Below are 17,977 nucleotides of genomic sequence, written 5' to 3' on the forward strand. Positions count from 1 at the left end.
TTATTATTTTGTGTTTTTTGGATTAATGCCAGCCTTGTTGGAGTGAGATGGAATCTCATCGTAGTTTTAATCTGCATTTCTCTAATGGCTAATGATCGAGAGCATTTTAAAGAGGGCATTTTTAAATCTCTTTTCTCTTTGGAGTCATAAACTACTTTTCTAAATATTTTTGGTAGACCCAAAGAATGTATTATTTGGAGTTGCCTTATATCTTTCTAAAATCAAAAGGAGGCACCAGTGTAGAAATGTCTGTTTTATTCCTAGAGAGTACTTGGGAAAATGGTCTTGAGCTTTAAGAACATTGGCTTCTTAAAGAAAAAATGGTATCAAAAAAGTATATTTAAAATGTGTCTTTTTATGTTTCCAAAAGTATAATTTTCTGTAGGGAATATCGTGGTTTCCAAAATCTTTCTAATCTTAGTTTATCAGGATACACTCTGGCCCTATCTGGATGTCTATTTCCCAGCAGAAGGCCATCTGAGCACATGGAGCTTTGTGGGAAAGAGCCCTTTCGCTGGAGACCAAATTCCCTGTTAAATCTAGAGATGTTACCAGAGGTTCTGCTAATTAAGTAGCCTTCCATTTCACATGACTCTAGAAATGCTTTTGAGCAGACAGGGACCATTACAAGCATGGAGTAAAGTTCCATTTCGTAGATGTGGAGACTGAGACTTGCTCACTGACAAACTTGTTGGTCACAGCTTGAGGCCTCTATGAAGTTCAGGTGATTCTTTCACTAATGTTCTCGGCACTTCTTAAAAACTACAACAGGTACATAGATGTTGTTTATCTCAGTTTCAAGAATTTTGACTTTCAACTGCTAGAGGTAAAGATTTTCCAAATGATAAATCATGTCATCAACAGCCTAAATCATGTCTTACACTTCATATTGTTCCCCATATTGTCCACTCATTCAACAGTCCACAAGTTAATGACGTATTAAGGGCCAAGCACTCTCCATTTTATACAGATCCTTAATGTGCTATTGTGATTTCCAAAAAATGAGGTTTCAGAATTATCTTAAATGTAGGATCTTAAGAAATTATTCATCTTAAAGTTAGGAAAGGAACCTTAGGTTTCCATGCCCTAATGATTTAAACAAAAACAAAAAACCAAACCCATTGCTGTTGAGTCAATTCTGATTCATAGTGACCCTATAGGACAGAGTAGAACTTTCCCATAAGGTTTCTAAGGAGTGCCTGGTGGATTCAAACTGCCAACCTTTTGGCTAGCAGCCGTAGCACTTAACCACTACACCACCAGGGTTTCCCCCTAATGATTTACAGACAACAAATTACCCTCTGAGAAAGTGTTTTCTGTCTATGCCTTATTTTTTACCACCTTATCTATCTCTCTTTTTTAAATGAATTTCATGTAGGTCTGATTACTTTTTGCTGAATTATATTCCATACATTAAAAAATATTGAATGAGAAGGTGAATATGAGATCATAAGGGTTATTTATTTACAACCACTTTTTTCTTTTTTTTTTCCCCATGTAAACATAGCCTTTATATTCAACACCGGGAAAATACATTATCAGTGTTTTCAGAGTTCTTACATTATAAATATAAATATTTTGATCTGTATAAGTAATCATTATCACACAAAGTAAGTGTATAATGGGACCCTTTGAATATTTCATTTTAAAAGAAACTGTCTCAAAAATTTAGCAAGGACTGGAATATACACTAGTAAATAGAATGTGATGTGATTTTATTTTTATATTGCCACTAAATATTAATTATGGCTTTATGGAAAACCTATAATTTCAGGAAGCACAGGTATAGGGAAGCAAAAGATTCCCCTTATATATAGGGTGGTAAAAGAATAAGATACAGATAGAAAACCCTTTTCAGAGGCTAATTTGCTGTGCTCCTCTTTTGGCAACATTTAGCGATCTTATAAAAATGTAGTACCTTGCACAGCCCAAGCGGGCCTTGTTCAGTGGTATTGTTCAGGGATATCTCGGTGCCTTCAGACCATCTAATCCTTGTTTGCCTTGTTTAATAAAAGGTACACATTGCTGCCTTGATTCAGAAACCATCAACACAATTGGAAAACTCATCAGATTCAGCAAGAGCAGAGCTACGTGCCCCAGCTGAGCCTCGTGTTGATTCTAAGCTGTTAAAAACTGCAGTGTCGATGACAAGGAACCAGTACAGTCTATTTAAAAGAACGGGCCTCATTTTAGATAATAATTTCTGACAGAATCTAATCCTTCCACCTCAGTATGGAAATTATTGTTGCAGTCATTTTCATATTTTTCACTCTATTTTAATTTTTTTCTTACATGTCTCCCAGAGGATGACAGCTAACGACTATCATAAAACCAAACTGCTACAAAATTCTCTCTAGTTAATTATCACCCCTTCATATCCTAAAAATAACAAACCTCAATTAGTCTTTTAGACAAAGCTCCCCATATGCTGCTGGCTCCTCTTCGGTCCTTAATTAAGGAATCAGAAAATACTCAGAAAGCAAAACTTCTCACAAAAGAAATGTTTAGGAAGATAAAGGTTAATATAGGTTTTCTCAAAAAGCTGCCCCTAAAATACAGCTTTCGTAGAACACCTATCTGTCAATTGGAGCTCCATTCTTTGACTTGTGTTGTGCTAGGTGCTGGGAACATATGGAAAAAGGAAACAGTCACTGCTCTGCAGAAGCTCAGCTCACCCAGCTTCAAGACTACAAGGGTTTTAGAGGTCGGAGCAAAGGGCACAAAAGGAGGGTGTCAGAAGTGAGGACCGAGAGCCAGGCAAGACCTTGAGGGGCCTGTATGCCATGGCGTGGAGTGCCACTGCAGAATTTCAAATGTAGGAGGAGCATGATCAGAGTTCTGCTTCAGTAGGACTGCTCTGGGCACACTGTGAAAGGTGATTGCAGGAGGGAAAAGGGAGACAGGGAGACCAGTTAGCAGGCTGATACAGTAATCAAAATGAGAAATAAATCATTTGGCCAAAGAATCTAAAAAATGGAATAGATTGAAAATACGTGAAGATGATATGATCAGCATGACTTGTTAAATTTGGGCAAGGTGGAAGACAGAGGCCAAAATGATTCCCTGATATCAAACCTAAGTCACTAGTAGAACAGCGTTAGTACATTCTAAGTGATATATGTTTGGATGAATAAAGGAAAAAACTACATTAGAAATACATTTTATCTTTTAACTAGTTTTGTGAATCAAATTGCCCAGATCTCTTCTCTGGGTACCTTTGAATTCAGACTTTTTAGTTGCATGACCCTGGCCAAGTTAGACCTCTCTATGACTCAGTCCCTTATCTGAAATGGAGATAACAATAGTACCTACTTCAAAGAGTTATTGTAAGGATTAAAAGAGCTAACACATGTAAATCACTTAGAATTTACCCTTAAAATCACCTAAGATCTCTCAATATTTGTCAGCTGTTATTATCATTATTGTTATCATCATTATTTCCATTGTCCTATAAATCGGGTTCTTCGTTTTTAGCACCAGGGCTCAGGACAAATTTCACAAGGCTACAAGTATAGCTTAAAAAATTGAGGAAACTTTAAAGCTAGAGATCAGTAAGAAAAACATTGTGAGTCCCCTGATCCTCCCAATGTCTCCACAGAGAGTCATGCTGGGGACCAGGCACTCTGGTAGACACATTGTGGGTAAAAATTCCAGGAGACGGACACCACTCCCCCGATTTTATAGTGCAAGCATGAGGGTAACTTTGTCATGAGGGAATAGACAGCCTCTTGGAGCCAAGCAGTCTAGATTTGAGTATCAGCTATTTACAGGAGTTGCCTGGGAAAACCAGCTTCCCAGCACCCAAGGATCTTGTAGGAAGAGTCCTATAGGGAATAGGAACCCCTCTGGGCAGAAGGGAGAAGCCACCGGCCTTATGGCAAGCTGAGTTTGGGTGAAGCTCCTCCCTCTTTAGAGAAGGGCAAGCCCCCAGTCTTACCCGGCTCATTGCTCAGGCAAACCAGAATGAGATCATGGGATCGTTCTTGGGCAATTCTGCTTGGTGCGCCAAATTTTTTATTTTATAAAATTTAATAGTTTTGTATTTCCTTTAGTGGGGGTTTCAAATGCTGTCATTTGTGCTTTGAAGACATTTTGGGTAGCTTGAGGCTCCAGGTTTTCTAAGAAACGGCTCTCTATCAAAATAAATCCAAAAATTTCTTCTAATACATTTTGTTTGGGGTCAATAACATTTATTAATGTCTCAGCCACCTCACTAAATGATGAGAATGTAAAGCCTAGAAGCATAATTCCTGCCTTCAAGCATATATAGCCTTAGAAGAAAGGCCGATGAAAATATTACAACACAATGTAATAGATGCAATAATAGAAAGTGTACAAGATTCAGAAGCATTCAGAAATGACTATGTTCAATCAGAGATTACATTTTGCAAACCATGAAGTAAATATGTTTTTGATTTACCAACAACATTCAACTTAGGATCCAAATAAAAACAATGAAGTCCAATAGAAGATGCTATGACAAAATACAGCATGGATTTAAAAAAAAAAAAAATTGTCATCAAGTTGATTCCAAGTCACAGTGACACTACAGGACAGAGTACAACTGCCCCATACGGTTTCCAAGGCTGTAATCTTTACAAAGCAGACTGCCACATCTTTCTTCCATGGAGCTGCTGGTGGGCTCAAACCATCAACTTTTCGGTTAGCAGCCGAGCACTTAACCACTGTGCCACCAGGGCATTGATTGATTATAAAATTGAAGAGGAAGATTATATATAATTTCAAGACTATATCGTGAGAACTGAAAAGCATTTCTGGGTAATAGCCAGAGGAGAAGTTTGGGAATTGAAAGGAAATAAGTTCAAATTCTAGCTCTGCCACCTACTAGACTATGTGAGTTTCAGCAAGTTTTTTTTTAACTTCTCTGAGTCTAAATTTTCTCGTTTAAGAAATAGGGATAATAATAACTACCATGTTGGGTTATTTTAAGCAGTAAATGCAAAAAATACATAAAGCACCTAGAACATGGTACCCAATAAAGACAGCTTTTTTTTTTTTTTTTTTTCCTCAGACTATAGCCACACTTGTCACCTATTTTATTCATGCACTTAGAGTTCGGAAACTGTGGCCAATTGGCTAAAGGACTTTCCTGAGGCAGGGTTTTAAAGTTGTTCTGTAATGGAATTCTATTATATTTTTCTTAGGTACTTTTCAAAACTATCCACAGTAATTTTGACGCATTACAAGCATTTTATACACGTCCTGTTTTACTAAAATGTGTAGCAAATCGTCTTAAAATCCCTGCCTAGGTGGTAGCAAAGGTAGTCAGAAAACAGATGAGACAAAAATCCTGTTCAATAATGGAATAGAAAATGAATAGAAAAATGCTGGTGGCCTGACAGGTTGAAGCGTTCTGGTCACAAAGCACTGATGGGATTGTGAGAAATCCCCTATTACTGAAAAAGCTAAAGCTTAGCAGTTAAGAGGTTCTTGAAGACATACTATTAATCCTTCTTACAATATGCCTCTAGCGTAAATTATGGACATTTAAGGGCCACTCAAATATGTCATTTAAATACAACATTAAAATAAGGATGTCAATGATTTTTTTTAATATGAATTACAAACCAAAGTCACTGATTTATACGTGTAAAAAATGTTGAATTGGCAAAAGTTTTGTTATATATATTTTAATCATAATTTTCAAAAAAGGAATTACAGAGAGTATATAGACAGTGCTGCAGTAAGAGAGTTCTGCTGGCAGTAAGATACTCACAGGGAGAGGAGGTTGCTCAGTTATGCCTGTTTTAAAATATTAGTCTATTCTTTGGTTATCCAACCTCAAAAATGAGGATTATAAACCCTAACCATTGTCTTTCTTCCCAGATAATGCAAGAGTAACAGTTCCTAATACTTTCGAACAATATGAATAATTTTGAACTTTTCAATAATACTTTTGAAAATAAGCGACAGTATTCAGAATCGATTTTATTGCATTGCTGGAAATTCCATATGGGTCATGTAATAAACAGATGAATGACCCATCTTGTTTTGTATGTGGCTTCCTAAGAACCAAGAGAAGTGTTTATTGTCATCTTGTCTTTCTTAACTTCCATTTCTTATAGAGCTGCATTGCCTGGACAGTAGCAACTAGCCCCCATGGCTATTAAGATTTAAGTTTTAATTAATTAAAATCAACAAAAGTTTAAAATTCAGTTCTTCAGTCATACTAACCACGTTTTAAGTGCTCTGTGGCCACACGCTGGCTACCATATTGGACAGAGAACATTTCCATCGTCACAGAAAGTTCTCTTGGAAAGTGCTGCCCCAGACTGTGATTGGGCTGACTGCTCCCTATTGCTCTGTGAGTTTAAGCTAGCCTTTGATAACATTTCAGGGACTAAATGACTCTGGACATTATGAGCGGACTTCATAGTCAGGTCAGTGTCTGACCAACGGGAAGACAAAAAGAAGCAAAGAGAAATGGGTGATAAAGAAGAAAGAGTGACAGAAAAAGAATATACATTGACATTATTATAAAAGGATAAAAAATTATTCAGGAAATCAGTGCTTCAACAGAAGTGCAATTTTGCTTAAAACGTGTGTCACCTGTGGTTTTCACTGAAAACATCAATCCTGTGCTGACTTTCTGATATTCTAACTGGGTTTTGAGACATTCCAGCTCAGTAACACAAAACTATTTCTTGGCTTCATGATGAAACTTAACCTGCCTTCTGTATACCGGTAGCACATGTCTAAAAACTTATTTTTCTCTGTTCAGTTCTCCACATGCTATGGAGCTACTTGCAATTTTTAACTCACCACTTTTGTATTTATCTTTGTCTGGACCATTCATTCTCACGGTAGTTTTCATGCTTACCAATATTTCAGCTTCTAGTGCCTGGATATAAAAGGAATTATAACTTAGCGTATGTATGATTTATGTCACAAAGTAAAAGAATAATCTGTATATGTTTGTGTTTAGGTCATTCTGTCCATTGAAGAAGGTTACAGACTTCCAGCTCCCATGGGCTGTCCAGCATCTCTACACCAACTGATGCTCCATTGCTGGCAGAAGGAGAGAAATCACAGACCAAAATTCACTGACATTGTCAGCTTCTTAGACAAACTGATCCGCAATCCCAGTGCCCTTCACACCCTGGTGGAGGACATCCTTGTGTAAGATGCAGAATGTTGATTTTTCCTCCCTTTGACAATCATTATGTCTTTCATTATACAGACGAGAATACCAGATAGAAAGGAAAAATTTCATCTTCATAAGCATCTAGTTGTCAAGCTTTCAGGGCATTTTGTGTAAAGCATATTTTATTTATCCGCTGAAAAAGCAAGTTATTAACACAAAAGGAAAAAGTGGATTTTTTTTCCCACAGGAAAGCAGTTTCCTCTTCTCTTTTCTCTATATCTAATCTTTCTGAATTACTTCTTTCATATTTTTTTCCTGAGTGGGTCTTTGGTATTCATATATCATTTCTTTGTTTACTGATCCTTCTTCACCATTGTAAGTAGGATTTGTATGTGCCTGCATCCCCTTTAATTGTCTTGTCCACTCTGTGTCCTGTCCCTCTGTTTGAAATGGCAAGAAAGACAGGGGCAATTTGCAAGTCAGCCAGTAGTAAGGATGTTTCCCGCTGATATGACCACAACCAGCTGTTGTTACTTTTCACTCCTAAAAACAGAAGACAGATGACAAGACAAGAAAATGAAGGCACTCATACACCATTTTATAAAAGTCAGTAGAGTTGAGAAGATCTACTCACCTCTCTCTGAAAAGCAGTTATAGAAAGGGGAGAGTAGAAGACTAATATCTATCCTGAAAATATTACATTTAAAATATCATTAAGCTGAAAATATATTTCTTTATCTAGGCCAAATTGGACTTTGAAATAACTAAAGTGTTCCCAAAGCTCACTTTCCTGACTCTGGGGATGGCCAACAGCATACACAGACATTCAATTTTAGGTCACAGGTTCAAGTCAGTGCAAGTTTTCAGTGACGGTAATGCCGAAGGCCCTTCAAGGACTACTTGAAACAGATTTCAGTTCACAGCAGAGCACATAAGAGTTCACCTCTAAATCACTAATTGGCAGCCTCAGTAAAGTGAAGCCAAGCATGAAATAGCTAGAGATTAAACTATTACTCTAGCCCATCTTCCCTAAAGCAGTCCAACACAGGAAGTACTAAGAGGGAAAAAAAAAAGAAAGGAAAAGAAGCACAGTAAAGTCACTTTGGATTTTATCATAAAAGCAATGGACAGCCATTGAAGGATTTTAAACAAGAAAATGACATGATCATATTTGCATTTCTGAAAGATCACTCTAGGGATAATTTAGACTGGGAGTGCAAAATAGGGCACAAGACGGGAAAGAGAGTCAGTTAGATGTTTGCAGCAATCCAAGCTAGAAAAGATTAGGACCTGATTTATGAAATGGGAACAAGCTTGTGTTCAGGAAATAAAAGATTTATGATTGGGGAAGGAAAACCAAAGTGTCTTGGTCACTGATTGAATATGGAAGGAGAAGGAGAGAAAAGAACCAAGGATGTTTATCAAGTTTCTTTCTTAGACCAGCTTGTTGATGGTATTACCATTCACTACCAGAGAAAAGAAGAGGGACATGTTTTTTGAGTGGAACTGAGATCTTTGAGCATGTTGAGTTTTAGATGTCTATGAGATATCTAAGTAAGATGTCCAGTGGGTAGTTATATTTATAGGTTGAACCTCAGCTCTCAGCTGGAGATGTAGATTTGGAGATCATCAGCATATAGATTGTAGCTGAAGCTTTAATAGTAGCTAAGTTCGCCCATGGAGAATATAAAGAATGAGAATAAACAGAGGAAGGGAATGCAATTGTCTGGAACACCAAGATTTGAGAAATGGACTGAAGAAGAGTACCCAAAGGAGACTGAGAAAGAAGACCCAGATACGTAATGAGGAAAACACGGGAAGAGCAGTACCATAAAAACCAAGTGGAGAGATTTTCAAGGAGTACAATGTCCAAGGCTTCAGAAAGCTCCAGTAAGATAAAAAAGTGAAATGTGTCCATTGGATTTAGCAAGGAGGTATTCACGGAGTCCCTTTGCAAGTGCATCATCATTGAGTTGTATAAGACAGATTGTAGTTGAAGAGAAGTGAATGAGGTCAGAGAGAACAGTAATTATGTAGTACTAATTTTTTTTTTTTTTTTTTTTAAGAAACCTATCCCTAAACGGGAAAAAAAAAGGTGGGAGAAATGTTTCTTGGTTTTTATTTTTATTGTGGAAGAGAATTGGGCATGTTTTAACATTGAGGGGAAAAGCTAATAGATGGGAATCATGGAATGAGTCTTCATTCAAAAAAAAAAAAAAAAACCAGTTGCCATCAAGTCAGTTCCAACTCACTGTGACCCTATAGGACTGAGTAGAACTGCCCCATATAGTTTCCAAGGAGTGGCTGGTGGATTTGAACTGCCTGCCTTTTGATTAGCAGCAGAACTCTTACCTATTGCACTACCAGGGCTCCAAGTCTTCATTAATGGAGGCATTTATAAACTGAAATCATTTAATCTGAGCCTCTTGTTATGCTAATACGATTCCACAGCCAGCACCCATCAACAAAGCTCTTCTACTATTTTAAGGCTATAGAAGCAGGCAGGTAAGAGCCCAATGTAGAAAGCTAACATTTGGTAGGAAACAGATAAAACAGAATTTCCTCCCTGAGTTTTGAAGATTATGTAAATGTTCATTGTATCCAGAAAATATTAATGAAGAATCTAATTTGAGAAAATGCAAAAACTAAAAAGAATCCAGAGGTCAAATCAATATGGGGGGGTAGTGTCAGAAGGCCAGAGGCCTATGATTTAGTGGGGTGTGCAGTGACCCCATGGAACAGGTCAGTGAATGACTGGCTCTGTGACAGCACCGCCACATGCAGGCCAGGAAAAAAAAAGCCAGGAGTTGGGTACTTTATATAAAGTTGGCAGCTTGATTCAATTCTAAAGTCTAATCTCTGGGAGACCAAATGGAACTTTTTGTGACTGATTTGCTATCCTTGTTTCTGACAAAGACATATATGTGACTGCTTTTGCCCTTAATATGTTTTTGTTTGAGAAACAAAAGGAACCAGAGTTCTAAGGGCATCATGCCTGAACCTTTATCAGCATTCTTACTGTGTTCCCCTTGTTCACACTTGCCTCAGTCCAAGGCACTTCCAACTACCCACTAGGCCATAGTTAGGGATCTTATAATATTTTAGCTCTTGGGGAACTGGAACCACTACATATAAATTTATCCCCTCATCCCCAATGCCACCTGCCCTCCCTGTCCCTGATCCCAGAGAACTGGGACTGTTCAGGGAGAAGAGATGTGGTGAATCAAAGTATATCCATATTAGCTAAAGAATGCCTGGTTTGTTTTATGTTTATAAATCTGTGACACTACCCTTCCGCCTCCCAAATTCCAGAGACCAGTTGTCTGCCTCAGAATAATGTTGGGTTAAGGAAACATGAAAGAGTGTAGAATTTGAACCTTAAGTCTCATATAACTCTCAAACATGTAAAGGAGTCTGTTTAATCCACAGCCACTCTTACGGAAATCTCCTGCACTCTCCCTTTCTCTAGTATCCCCAAACTCCCAGGCTTCTCTCACACTTCTATACTGACATTATGCTCTCATCCACTAAGTCCCCACGGTTTTTATTCCACTCTAATTGCTTTTTTCTCAAGAATTCACCTGAGAAGCTTTTATCCTTTCTCTCAACAGAGTCATGAAAAGGGAAGAAATGTAGAGAATAAAGGAGGATGAAGAAGGCTATGAAAGACATAGCTTCATAACTCTGTACTAGCATATTAGAAATTTGATAAACTGTATATCCTTAATCTTTCCTTTTAAAAGATAAAACACCTAATAGAAAAAAAAAAAGTTAGATCAACATGTGGACAGAGAAGTCTTTCATTATTTGGAGTTCTCACCTTTTTTCTTCTGCTGACATTCTTGTACCTGACACACTCCCATGGGAATATTCAGAGTTCTGTGCGGTTCCCAGCATGCTTGCTCTCTCTCCTAGTCAAGAAAGCACATGACTATATAAGTGAAAGTGGAGATACTATAACCTTAAATCCACTTACCTGTAAAAAATAATTTGCAAAAGTACTTTATTAATATAGGTGGTCCATCTTTCATAAATGTGAGTATAAAACTACCCTCATGTTCATTCATTTATAACTACCTTTCAAATAATTACTTGGAACTCTCACATGGTACATGGCCTCTGGGAGAAAAGGCTAGGCTTGAGAACAAGGCTGTGTGGAGAACATCATCTGGGGCAGTGCCTAGCAGTGCCCTTTGAGACAACTCTAGCTCCCTCTCCCCTGTCAGGACCAATCCTGTAGCTGCTCACAACCCAAGTCAAGCAGACCCCCATAGAGTCCAGGGTTATGTCAAGGGTCCTGTAGTTTATTAACAAAAAGTGGCTCAATGGCCTTATGAATGAAGGGACTTCCATCCATCCTTACCTCCCCCACCCCACTCCCATTGTCCTACACACCCATTCTTCAACCTCATCAACCCCCACGTTTACTTCCCCCAAATGCTGTAATCTACAAAGCGTGTTCAGTTGTAGTCATTGGCTTTTGGACAGAGATGCAGACTAATGGGAAAGTAATGTGTTCCTCCAACCCCTGATCCAGGCCCTCAGCATGTCCCTGGCATAGAATTTTACATATTAAGGGCTGCTTGACCATCTGCTGAAAGGCAGCATCCAGAGATGGGCAGCAGATGCCCAGATGGACAGTGCCAGTCCATGATATTGCCTGCCTCAGAAACCATGTGCCGCATAGGCCGAGACACTTATGAACATTCTCACTACACACAGAGTCATAGTTAGGGATCTTAGAATAGTCTAGATCTGAGGGACCTGGAATCACCATCTTCCTTAGTACATATGAGTCTACTATCGAACTTTCAATCACTTGACTTCCAGTACTATGTGAATCATGAAGGCAGTAGAAAGCTCATACCAGCACCACAATAAAGAACCACTGTTTCCAAGAACTGTGACTAAACGTTATAAAACTGAATAGTATTACCTCCTTCCATCGAGTTTATAAACCGGTTTATAATTCTACCATCGGAGAACAAAAATTTTCAATGATTTAATGTAAAATTTTTCATTCATTTCAAAAAGTTCTTGCTCAGAGCTGCCTAGGATATACATACCAGCACTGAAAAAGTCATGGACAACTTGTTTTGTTTTGATATTTCTTACTAGCTCTTCTAATGGTGTATTTTATGACAAAGCAATAAGTGGCTGGCCAAAGCTAGTGTTGTAATTGAGTGATAAGCAAATTTTGTAGAAGTAATATAGATGTTAAATATTAATCAGAAGATGTGAAACTCTACTTGTTAGGCAACCTGAATTCAATTCACGTGAACTGCTACCACAAGATTATAATAATAATACTAATGTGAATACAATGCTAATACTGATACGTATTCTAATACACACTACCAACAATAACTATTGCTGCCATTTGTTGAGAGCCTACTATGTGCCAGTCATTGTACTAGGCACTTTTATAGGTTATGTCATTTTATCCTCACTATTATTACTCCCATCCCATCCCCTATAAGGAAACAAAACTCAAAGATACTAATTTTACTCAGGTTACACAGAAAGCAATTAGTAGATCAGGAATTTGAACAAGGTCCACCACCTCTAAAGCCTTTATTCTTTCCACGACACATTATAGAATCACACAAAATGGCAAGATGCTTCCTGATACAGTTCTGTTTCAGAAATATGATTATAGGAAAAGAAGGTACATTTTGACATTTCCAGATAAACAGAATTTCTCTGGTCTCATCAGATTTCATAAATGGAGTATATTAAAATCCTAAAAAGAACATTTAGTGGATGCAGTGAATTATCTTATGTACCACAAAAAAAATACAAGGAATAAATAGCAGACGCATAGTCCATAAATCCCCCTAACATTCCCCTAGCCATTTGAAGAACATTACTTGAAAAAAGACAGTAGTAACTACAGCCAAAGAAAGAAAGAAAGAAAACATGGCAGTAATGGGATGCCAGATCCTCAGACTGTTCTCTAGACTGAATTTTTCCAGTGTTACCAAATACATGCTTTGCTCGTTTCCTTGCCATGGTGGACATTTGTAATCATCACTTTTTCCCACTGAACCGAGGTGCTGCCTCAGTACCCTTTCCAAGACCACATTTTGATAACCATTGCCAATGAATTGCAGTTGGCATGTGATATAAAATTTATTTTCTGTCCCTGGATTATTTTCTCCCAAAATAGGCTTTCCTTAAGATTCAGTGACCTAGTAGTACTCTGGCTACAGGGACCCTGTACTGGGTATTGTTCTCAAAATGATGTACAGTAAATTTTAAGAAGTATTATTCCTGCTCTGCATCTATTCCTCTTAATGCTCAAATACATCTATAATTTTAAATTTTATGTGAATTTCATTCCTTTATATCTTCCACAAGTTTTCAGGCTTTATTATGAGAATTAAATAATCATAGCATTAAAAAAAAAAATCTGAAGACTTATTAAGTAAAATGGCTGACCCCTATAACAAAAATTCATGCTCCCAATTTAACACTGTGGAAAGTCAGACTGTTTGGAACAAATAGATATTGACTGGGAATTAATTTTAATCATGGAAATATAATTTTCAACATTCAGAACATCAATCTTTTCATTATTTTTTTTTTAAAAAGTTCTAAATTGTAGAAATTCACAGCCCATTATAGTTACAACAGATAATCACCCACAAGCATGAAATACCCGTAAGATATTGGCATCATTATGCACATTCCAGGTTTTATATATAGCTTTTGAGTAAAATTCCACTTCAAAATTTTCAAAGAATATCAAGATTCTTTCATTAATTTAATTGGTGTTTAAATTGAATAGCTGACTTAATTTTAGGGCAAAGTTTTCATTTTTATCCTATTAAGGAAATTCTTCCTTTAGCAGTCACATCCAGTTGGTTTCAACTCATAGCGACCCGGTCTGACAGAGTAGAACTGCTCCATGGGGTTTTCCAGGCTGTAATCTTTATGGAAACAAACCGCCAGGTCTTTCTCCCATGGAGATGCTGGGTGGTTTCAAACCGCCAACCTTTTGGTTAGCACCCAGGTGCTTAACCAATTGCGCCACTGGTTCTCCTTTAGAGGTCTGGCCCCAAATCAAACCAAATGCATTGCTGACAAATCAATTCTGACTCATAAGGGTCCTATAGGACAGAGTAGAACTGCCCCACAGGGTTTCCAAGGTTGTAATCTTTAGGAAAGCCAACTGCCATGTTTTTCTCCCATGGGACAGCCGGTGGGTTCAAACTACTGACCTCTCGGTTAGCAGCCAGCTGCTTTAACCACTGCACCACCAGGGCTCAGAGGTCAAATAGATAGTGTATATTAGGAGATTAATTTATGGATTAACTGAGTGGTGTGAAGGGTAGTCACTGACTCATGAGATAAGAAAGTCATGTGAAAGCAGTGATATTGAGTAAGGCGAAGGCTGCTGTGGCGGCTCTGGGTCTGACTATGACTGAATATGAACCCTTAACCTGAGATGTTGCTACCTCATTCCACCTTTAACTGCACCGTCCTCCACTTTGAAACCTACCAAGTCAGAAATAAGCAAAAATTTTCACAATGCAAGAAATAAATTTGTAGCATATTCAGTAATGGTTTGACGATTACATTGTCAGCCATTCACTGTTCTAGGTTGTTTATTTAATAGAATTAAGTGAAAATACATCATTCATTATGAATCAGCCATCATGTCAGGGAATAAACTTTTCTGCAGACCATTTCATATTCAAGTCTAAATCATCACTTATTTAATGAATTCTTCTAACGTGCTCAGCATTGTGCTAAGGCCCGTTAAAAAAAAAGAAAGAAAGATGTGTGAGATATTGTTCCTGCCACCAGGGAGTTTTAATTCACTTTAAAGAAAATTCGTCCTTCTTACACATTTTTCCCAAAGAAGTAATTTTCCTGAAGAAAAAAGATACATGCTCTCAGATTGCATGTCATCTATAATAAAAGAACGTTGTTAGTAATCTAATACTCTAACTTCAGGGAATTAAGTCAATGAATTATTAAGCATCAATTTATAGAATATTATACACTTATTTGAATAATGGAAACCTGGTGGTGCAATGGTTAAGAGCTACAGCTGCTAACCAGAAGGTCAGCAGTTCAAATCCACCAGGTGCTCCTCGGAAACCCTATGGGGCAGGTTCTAATCTGTGCTATAGGGTCACTCTGAGTCAGAATTAACTCAATGGCAACAGGTATGATTTTTTTTTGTATTTGAATAATAGTTATGATTGTAGAAACATGGAAAATATTCATAAATGTATGAAATAAAGTATAGTATAAAATAGAATGGAGCCCATCTTTACAGCTATGCTGACTATAAATGTAAGAGCCAGGGAAAAAATTTTTATTAGAGTCGTAAGGGGAGAAAGAGCCCTGGTGGCTCAGGGGTGAAGCACTAAGCTGCTAACCAAAAGGTCCAAAGTTCAAATCCACCAGTTGCTCCTCGAGAGAAGGAAGTGGCAGCCTGCTTCTGTAAAGATTTACAGCCTTAGAAACCTTATGGGGCAGTTCTACTCTGTCCTATCGAGTCACTATGAGTCAGAATCAACTCGATGGCAATGAGTTTGGTTTTGGTTTTAAGGGAAGAAAAGCCGTGAAGCATATGATGGTTTCATATTAAAACAGGATCTTACTTGAAATTGTGTATCTCAAAGTATAAGCTTTTTTGAATAGATCTTTATAGATTCTTTATAGATCTACTACTATTCTATTTATATAGTGGTAATAGATCTGTTAACATAAAGCCTAGAAAACTTCTGAAGATTTAAACCTTCTTCCTTTTCAATGACAGAGTTGACGCTGTTCCCGATTGGGGTCTGTGCCCTGGAGCAGTCGAGCCAATGAAAGGTATTCCAGGTCAAAAAGAGTGAGAAAGTTTATTCAGGAGATATATACATCACCGGGGACCCAGCAGCAACACAGCCTGCCTCTATGGAGTCCTCAGGAGCAATTTTTACATCAGAGTTTATACATCATTTTGGCAAGGATTAACTGTTTTTAAGCACATAGCCCACAGATGGTCATATAATCACAAAACAACTACAAAAAACTCTTTATTAAACTAAACATATGCGTGTCAGACATCTGGACTCTAATCTATATGTAACAGGCTGAAAAAAACTTACATAAGAATCTCTCAGCTAGTGGAACTGGCCTGCCAAGTCCACTCTGACTGAGATAAGGAGCAAGAAAGAAAGTTGCAGAACAAAAGCACCAGGCAGCCTTCGTAGCCGCTTCTCAAGAGAACAAAGAGGAGGAGCAAGACCAATGCCCCAGGAGCCAAGAGGGCTCTGCAACCCTTTGGAAGAGCCCATTGCAGCTGGTGCAATAAAAAATGCTTATAGATTACTTAGAGCATTATATGGCATTAGTTATGTCAAGCTCTGAATCACCCATTTTGAATGGGAGAAAACATGTTGCAAGATATTGGGTCACAACACCTACTGATAACCTATTTAAGAACCTTCTCAATTAAAAGAACAGTACTACTGTGAGTTCCAAGGACTCATTAGAATAAAAATTTCTTGACTCTATCTCTGCTGTTTATTTTTACATATTCAAATTTATTTTGAATGTATATTTATTATACCTTAAATGTAGCATTACCTATTAAATGTATACGCCAGCCCTTTCCCTAACCTAAATTAACTGTTATTCCTACCTGGAATTTTCTAAATTCTATTCCCTCCTCATTTTTCTGAGGAAAAGAGTAGACCCTTGACCCTTTTTTCCATATGAGCTGCAGGTATTGCCGTAAAGATATTTCTCAGGTGGGCAGCAGCCACAAATCACCAACTAGCAGAAATTTCTACATGCTCAGCAAATAGCAGACTGAATTTATCATTGTACATGTTTGATAAGAAAGGGCATTTATTGTTTATTAGGTAATATTCCAGAGAATTCATGTGAGGGTGATGGTACCCAACCCTCGAAACCAGAAAATAGCAGCATTTTTCAACTTCGTTATAAGATAAGGTAAAAGAAAAGTTATTGTACAGTGGCAGTGAACAATGAGGGGATCCTGACCTTACTAAATCAACAGCCAGCGCACTCATATAGAGGCCAAAGAGTAACTAGGTTACTAAAGATGTGTGGAGAGAAAGGGAATTATGGTATTGAAACATTCTGGGAGCAAATGGTGAATGCTTTTCAACAGGCGAATAGGCCATTTAACTCATTTACTATACAGCATGTCTTTCCATGACCTTTATATACTAAAAAAAAAAATACTAAGGACATAAAATTAGCAAATTACATTCCACTCACCAATGACATGAAATTGTGAAAGCTCAAGAGTTATTCTAGCGTTATCTCGGGAGAGAGAAGTGAAAGTCATCTGACTACCTGGGTACATCAAGAGTGGCATAGGAATTTGAAGGGAAGCCACTTAAAGACATTCTTCTAATTTTGTTCAATGTCAACAAACATCTTTGACAAGTGATTAAAAGATATAAGAGCCACACCTTCTCTCAATTTTCCAAAGTGTGTGACTTTATTTACATCAATAAGCAACAAGGGTACTGTAGTCATTTTGATATTTAAACTTGGTCAATGACGTACAGCAGCATTTCCCAAATTATGTTTACTCCATAGAAATTGGTCAAATAATTTATGAAAACGATGCAGGAGCTATTCTGAATCCTCTTAGTCATAATCACATTAGAGCAGTGAAGGCTCTGAGAAACGCTGCAGCTGAAAAACCTAACTCTGTTTGCCACAGAGATCTTTACTATTATGTATTTTATATGTGAATTTTTATTTATTAATAATACTTATTAACAGGAATCTCTCTAGGAAACACTGAGAAAGTATAGCTACAATTCAAGTATTTGTCAGTAAATGGCTACGATAGCTTTTCCACCATTGGATATGATTAATATTTGTTTC

At 37.5% G+C, this 17,977-nt stretch overlaps 1 protein-coding gene and 1 long non-coding RNA gene across 2 annotated transcripts in view; one reads left to right on the forward strand and one right to left on the reverse strand.

The window, feature by feature from the left end:
* Positions 1 to 17,977, forward strand: part of EPHA6 (EPH receptor A6) — a 1,119,052-nt gene that overhangs the window by 1,094,991 nt on the left and 6,084 nt on the right. Inside the window, 1 exon segment of the mRNA XM_049857907.1 lies at positions 6,947 to 7,140. Coding sequence (XP_049713864.1) covers positions 6,947 to 7,140 — 194 coding nt within the window.
* LOC126061404 (uncharacterized) overlaps positions 7,074 to 17,977 on the reverse strand; it is a 34,787-nt gene continuing 23,883 nt past the window's right edge. The window contains exons 2-3 of the long non-coding RNA XR_007513772.1: positions 10,926 to 11,016; positions 7,074 to 7,648 (exon numbers count right to left, since the gene is read on the reverse strand). This is a non-coding gene — a long non-coding RNA (uncharacterized LOC126061404). The remainder of the gene's footprint in view (positions 7,649 to 10,925; positions 11,017 to 17,977) is intronic.

The sequence above is a fragment of the Elephas maximus genome, chromosome 18, assembly GCF_024166365.1.
Source record: "Elephas maximus indicus isolate mEleMax1 chromosome 18, mEleMax1 primary haplotype, whole genome shotgun sequence".
Taxonomy (NCBI): domain Eukaryota; kingdom Metazoa; phylum Chordata; class Mammalia; order Proboscidea; family Elephantidae; genus Elephas; species Elephas maximus.